This window comes from Tupaia chinensis, unplaced genomic scaffold, assembly GCF_000334495.1.
Source record: "Tupaia chinensis unplaced genomic scaffold, TupChi_1.0 Scaffold000333_1, whole genome shotgun sequence".
NCBI classification, from domain to species: Eukaryota; Metazoa; Chordata; class Mammalia; order Scandentia; family Tupaiidae; genus Tupaia; species Tupaia belangeri.
The window spans coordinates 1,013,052-1,019,943 of NW_006159827.1; the positions used below are offsets into that span (position 1 = coordinate 1,013,052).

Below are 6,892 nucleotides of genomic sequence, written 5' to 3' on the forward strand. Positions count from 1 at the left end.
GGCTGGCGGCTCGGGGGTTTTCGCCTCCCCCCCCCTGCCACTGTCAGACAGGGAGAGAGCAGCTGGAGGTGGGGGTGGGGAGAGGTGGCCCAGGGATTTCCTCCAGCCCTGCCATCGCATCAGCACCACGCAGACACAGGCAGAAGGCTCCTCGGGGACAAGGCGCTCGGGGGACGTTGCGATGAGAACCCACTCCCTGCCCCTGCACCTCCCCTGCCAAGAACAGGGCTCACATGCCCTATGCCTCTCCCTCTCGAACGCAGCTCCCTGGAAGCAGAGCTGAGACGGGTGGGCAAGGGACGTTCTGAGGTGCTCTTGAGGGACCTGCTGGGGTCAGGGGCACAGGTCTGAGCCAGGGGAGAAGCCAGGTGCTTCTGAGACTTCCAGGGACCTCTGCCTCACCTAATCCCACCAGCGCTCTGGACCCACATGGCAGGGCCTGCCCACCTGGCCCACAGGCAGCTGGGTTTGGGGACCCCTGCGTCCACTTCTAGGTACTGGCCATCAGGTGGGGATGCGGTGCACTTTTTGGCAAGGGGACTCCAGTGGTCCCAGATCCCTGTCCGGGAGAGGTTGTAAGTGTGAACTGTCTCCACAACATGCAGCTGATGGAGGCTGGGCGTGCTAACTGGCAAGAAGGCCCCCAGGGAATCTGGCAGGTCCCCAGGGGTGTCCTGTAGCTACAGCCTCTCCCTGGCCTGTGGCTCTGGGCAAGTTCCTTTCCTCCTCTGAGACTCAGCTTCCTCATCCAATAAAGAAGGCCGCCTATCATTTCCTCTACTGAGAACGTCTTCCCCTCCTCATCGTTCTAGCGTCTGCTCAAACATCACCTCCTCCAAGAAACCTTCCCTGACCACCCTAGCCAAAGTAACCATATCACGTCCTCTTCCGTACCATCCTGCGTTTCTCTTCACAGCCTTTAGCCAGACCCGAGATTACCTTGTTCACGCATCTGTGTTTTTGTCTCTCGTCTGCCTCCCCCTCAAGAATGTCAGGGACTCTGCCACCTTTCCTGTGGTGTCCCTAGTTCCCAGACTAGGAACGTCCGTGCCCAGCACACTGTAGTAGCTGAAAGATGTGTGTCAAATGAGCGCGTAAACACGGACTTCACATCACTGTATGTGACAGCTCCGTGCAAACCACCCCTGCTTTACCCACGCGGCCACTCAGCGCGCCTTTCTTGAGCGCCTACTATGTGTCAGGCAAACCACCCCTGCTTTACCCACGCGGCCACTCAGCGCGCCTTTCTTGAGCGCCTACTATGTGTCAGGCGAGGCCCAGCGTGACCACATCTGAGCTTTAGAAAAGCCACGTGAAGGGCACGCACACACACACACACACACCCCGCGCAGATCCGGAGATTGAGGCTCGGTGAGCAGCAGGGACTCGTCCCGAGGCACAAAACGCAGACGCAGCAGAGCGGAGGGGCGAGCTGGGATCCCGACCCCAGCGCCCCCGGGCCCCGCTGCGAGGTGAGCCGGCGTCCCCACGTTGCAGGCCTGGTGATGTCCGCTATCACAGTGATCATCCTGGTGCTCTACTTCACCGTGGACACCTTCGTGGTCAACAAGAAGCCGTGGCTGCCCGAGTGCACCCCCGTCTATGTGCAGTACTTCGTCAAGTTCTTCATCATCGGCGTGACGGTGCTGGTGGTCGCGGTGCCCGAGGGGCTCCCTCTGGCCGTCACCATCTCGCTGGCCTACTCAGTGAAGGTGAGCGCGGAGGAGGGGATGGCCCGAGTCAGGGTCTGTGGGGGTCAGTGGGCGGGCACTGGGGTTAGGAGACTGGCCAAGAAATAGCACATGGCCACGCTGGGAGTGAGAGACCGGATGTGCCAGGACTCCAGCACTCGGCCACCTTTGCAGAAGCCAGGGGCTTGCAGCACACTGGAGAGCCCACCCCGGGGAAAGGGCTCCGTTATCCCGCCCAGCCCGGTGTCCCCTGTAAGGAGGCAGGCCCGGGTGGCCTGATCTGCACATGGATTCAAAAGCTGCCAGAAGTGTGGGCTTAATGTAACCTCTCCCGATGTTGAGAGACGGACGCTCAACTCCAGTTTTTAAAAAGAATACCGTGCAGACATCACCGTGCAAGCCAAAATGCGTTCCTGCTCCTGCAGGCTTCGGCAGCGTCTGGCTGTCACAGAGGCCCCACTTTTGTTCTTATATCAGAGATAGCTCTCTGAAGGGTGAGAAAAGTGAGGCAAAAATAGGCTTTATACAAGTGTCTGCCCCTCAGACATAGACTGAGAACATGAGAAGGTTTGGTTCGGTTTGGTTTTTAATTTGCTAGAGGGTACGTATGCTTGCTGGAGAAAGAAGGAGGGAGAAGGAGAGAGTGCCCCTCTGGGCTTGGGCAAGCCACAGTCCCTTCTCCTCCACTTCCCTCTCCTTTGGGAATTAGGTGTGCACGCACCTGGCATGTTTTCCTTTTTGTTTGTTTTTTTTTTAAGAGATTTTTGCTCTAGGGCATATGTGCTCACCAGCGAGAGAGACAGACAGACAGTGAGACGGAAAGTGAGAAATCACCCCCAAGCGGGGTGGCCACTGCATACTCCCTTCTCTTCCATTCTCCTCCCGGGATCTTAGGTGCACACGCGCCCATGCCCGGCGTGATTTTCAAGCCACCGGGTCTGGTACTTGAACCATGGTCGGCCATGTGGGAGTCCAGTGACGTAACCACTACGCCATCTGCTGGCCTCACCTGGCATATTTTTCAAGCCACCAGCACTGGGATTAGAACTGCACAGTCAGCCATGTGGGATCCAGGCACCTTGACCACCAGCTCATGGGCCGGCTCAATATAAGGGGTTTTAAGCGAAACTCAGGGAAAGCCTGGGGCCACCTGCAGAGCCCGGATGCTAGTCTGCCCCTCTCTGAGCTGCCCCCAGGTTCTTACAACCCGGTCTCGTGCCTTTCCTTTTGCCTCGAGGTCTCCCCACCTTGGGGACAATGCCCTGGACTCCTGTTCCCCAGTGCCCCGGTGCCAGGATGTCCACGCAGGAGCAGAGGCGTGATCGTGTTTACAAACAAGGCATTCACTCTGAGAAGTCGGCCGAGCCGCCGGAGAGCCCAGCGACCGTCAGTTTCCAAGCTGGAATTTGGGCCGGGCTCTCCGATGTAATTTCATCCAGAAAAGAGATCTCCAGGCAGGTGCCAGCGTGTGGCAGCTCTGTGTAAAGGATACGGCCCTTATCATCTCCCTGCGTAGGTTCTCAAAGAAACTCCATCCCACAAACCAAAGCCCAAACAGGTCACTACACAGCGCTCTTGGGAGGCCTGGGCGGAGTGACTCGGCCGTGAGAAAGGCATCCACAGCCACTCCACTAGCTCCGGCCTCCTCCAGTGCTGCACCGCGCAGGTTCAAGGGCATCGTCTACAGGCGGGATAGGCCTCTGTGCCTCCTGCACGTCATTGCTCCAGCATCCGGGGCTTTGGTCATCTTTGCAGTCGCTCTGTAAACCTAGCAGGGCATCCCAACCTGAGAGACGCAGCGTGTTCCACCCCCGAGCCCAGCCCTGACCTGGGAACCACCCTCAACCACACAGTGAGGACGGCGAAGTCAGCCCCACAGAGGCAGGATGAGGGCCGCGTGTGGCATCTTGAATTTCCTGGTGGTCACATTATTGCTTTAAACATAAAAAGAGGGGCCAGCAGATGGAATAGTGATTATGTCACTAGACTCCCACATGTCCGAGCGCGGTTCTAGTCCCAGCCCCAGCGACTTGAAAATCACACCAGTACATTATTTTTTTATTTTTTAAGTAATGTACACCTTCATTACAATGATTCTAATGTGCGCGTGTGCCCAAGATTACAGGAGTAGTTTGGAGGAGAAGAAATTGCAGCGTGACCATTCACCGTGGAGGGTGATTTCTCACTCTCCCTCTCACTGTCTGTCTGTCTCTCTCCCCAACGAGCACATGCACCCTATGGCAAAAACCTCTTCATTAATTAATAAAACATAAAAAGAATCAGGTCAAGTTAATGTTAATAATACAGTAGCTTTTGGACCAACAGGTAGCATAGCAGTTAAGGTGCTGGATTCCCATGGTTAGTCACGGTTCGAGTCCCAGACCCTGGTTCAGTCACTTTGCCTAGATTTGTTCGGTTGCCAAAGGGATTACTAGAATTCCCCTCAGGTCACAGAATTTGTATAACATCAGACAAGGAAATAAATGCAAAAGGACTTTATAAATGGTAAAATATATTGCAAATTCAAGCTGCTGGGTTTCCATTCAACGTAAGTTTATTGTTACTGTTATCGCGAGTTTTTTTTTTCTTTTTGAGAGATTTTTCACTGTAGGGCGCGTGCGCTCGCCAGACAGACAGAGAGAGACATAGAGACAGAAAGCGAGAAATCACCCCCCAGGGGGGATGGTCACGCCTCAATCCCTTCTCCTCCATTCTCCTCTCGGGATCTTGGGCACGCACGCACACGCGCCCGGCGTGAGTTTTAAGCCACCGGGTCCGGGACACGAACCGCGGTTGACTACATGGGAGTCCAGCGACATAGCCATTACGCTAACTGCTGGTTCCCATGTTATCGCGAGTTTTAAATGACTCTACAATAGCACAGGCAAGACTCTTTTTTAAAAAAAGTAATATACACCTTCATTAAAATTATTCTAATCTAGGATCAGCCCATGGCACGGTGGATAAGGGAGCTGGTCCCCACATGGCCGACTGTACTTCGAGTCCTGGTCCCAGTGGCTTAAAGTATATGCGAGGTGCCTGCGTTTGCATGCCCCAAATCCAGAGAGGAGAAATGAAAAACAAGGGACATGGCATGGCCACCCCCCCCAGGAGATGACGTCTCACTTTCCATCTCTCTGTCTCTCTCTGGCAAGCACACACCCTATAGCAAATTTTAAAAAAAAAATTATAGGGACCAGCAGTTAGCGTAATGGCTATGTCGCTGGATTCCCATGTGGTCGACCATGGTTCGCGTCCCGGACCCGGTGGCTTAAACTCACGCCGGGCACGTGTGCATGCATGCCCAAGATCCCAAGAGGAGAATGGAGGAGAAGGGATTGCGGCGTGGCCATCCCCCCGGGGAGTGATTTCTCACTTTCTATCTGTCTCTCTCTGGCTGGCTGGCGAGCGCACGTGCCCTATAGCAAAAACCTCTCCAAAAAAAGAAAAAAATTAAAATTAAAATTAAATTATAGCAAATTTTAAAAAATTACTTTCATTGCATTCTTCTTGTACCTTGCTAAAAAGAATTTTAAGAGGAGCCAGCAGGTGGTGTGGAAGTTAAGTCACTGGGTTCCATATGGTCAAGTGTGCAGTTTGAGTCCCAGACCCATCGACTTGAAAAACACACAGGGCACATGCACATGTATGCCCAAGATCCCAAGAGAAGAAGGGATTGTGGCATGGCCATCTCCTCAGGGAGTGATTTCTTAGTTTCCCGTTCTCTCTCTCTGTCTCTTTTTGGCAAGTGCATACACCCTATGGCAAAAAGTTAAAAAGTGAGAAAAAAAGAAAAAGCATTACGGGGCTGGCAGGTGGTGTGGTGGTTAAAGGTGCTGGATTCCCACATGGCCGACTGCAGTTCGAGTCCCAAGCACAGCAGCTCACTTTCTCACTCTCTTTCTCTCTCTGTGTGTCTGTCCTTCTCTGGTCAAATCAAAATAAACAAATGAGTAAATAAATGAATAAAGTTAAATGGAAAATTGTTTTTAAAAAGCCTTATTTGCATTACTCACTTGAGAAGCTGGAAGAAGCTAGGAGGATAGAGCGGGGCCAGGGAGAAAGAAAAGTAATAGAAGAAAATAGGGCAGAATGTGCATAGGAGGCTTCCATTTTTGTTGTGAACTGGGAAAGAAACAATGTCGATATTTGGGGCATCTTCAGGAAGTTCGTGGACATGCATATTACAGGAAAAGCTATGCATGGATTTCAAAACTTTGCATCAAAATAACTTCATCCTTCAATCCCATTTTCCACGAATTCTTTGAAAGCTACCATATCAGTTTTGGGTAGTAGCTTATGGCTGATTTTTTTTTTCCTTTTTCTGTATTTGTATTTAAATGAAATTTGTGTGTTTTATTATGCCAATTACGGTATGTTGCAGAAAAACAGAACTTAGGGGTTTTTTTAAAGAATTATTTTATATAGCTTTCTTTATCCATTTATTTATTTATTTATTTCAATGTGACCAGAGAGGGACAAAGAGAGAGAGAGAGAAAGTGAGAAAGCAAGCTGCCAGGTCTGGGACTCAAACCACGATCAGCTATGTGGGAGTCCAGTGCCTTTAACCACCACGCCACCTGCCAGCACCCCAGAACTTACAAATGTTTTTAAAAGTCAATAAAAAAAACTAATTTTATCACCAAGAAATGAAAACATTCACAGTGGGATATTTTTCCAGACACTTTCCTTTATCTATAAACATATATAATGTAAATGTATTTACGTTTGGTGACACTGAAGTGACAGTGAAAACCAGGTACCAGTATAAGATGACCAAGGAAGGAATTCTTATTTATGTTTGGCTCTAAGAAAAGAATATCTGAAATAATCAGAGAGGATCCAACCTTAATTTATTTTGTTCCCCTGTTTTTTTTGTTTTTGTTTTTGTTTTTTTTTCACAAAGGAAGTAGCTTAGTTCTGTCATCTAAATTAATAAATTCCAGGGAACCAGCAGTTAGCATAATGGCTATGTCGCTGGACTCCCACGTAATCGACCAGTTCGCGTCCCGGACCCGGTGGCTTAAAACTCACACCGGGTGCGTGTGCGTGCGTGCCCAAGATCCCGAGAGGAGAATGGAGGAGAAGGGATTGCGGCGTGGCCATCCCCTCTGGGGGGTGATTTCTCGCTTTCTGTCTCTCTGTCTCTCTCTGTCTGTCTGGCGAGCGCACGCGCCCTATAGCGAAAACCTCTCAAAAAA

At 51.2% G+C, this 6,892-nt stretch overlaps 1 protein-coding gene across 11 annotated transcripts in view; it reads left to right on the top strand.

The window, feature by feature from the left end:
- Window positions 1-6,892, top strand: part of ATP2B2 (ATPase plasma membrane Ca2+ transporting 2) — a 354,796-nt gene that overhangs the window by 302,422 nt on the left and 45,482 nt on the right. For all 11 annotated transcript variants that reach the window (XM_006151983.3, XM_006151984.3, XM_027773234.1 and 8 more), the window contains one exon: window positions 1,498-1,712. In XM_006151983.3, the coding sequence (XP_006152045.1) occupies window positions 1,498-1,712 (215 nt within the window). The remainder of the gene's footprint in view (window positions 1-1,497; window positions 1,713-6,892) is intronic.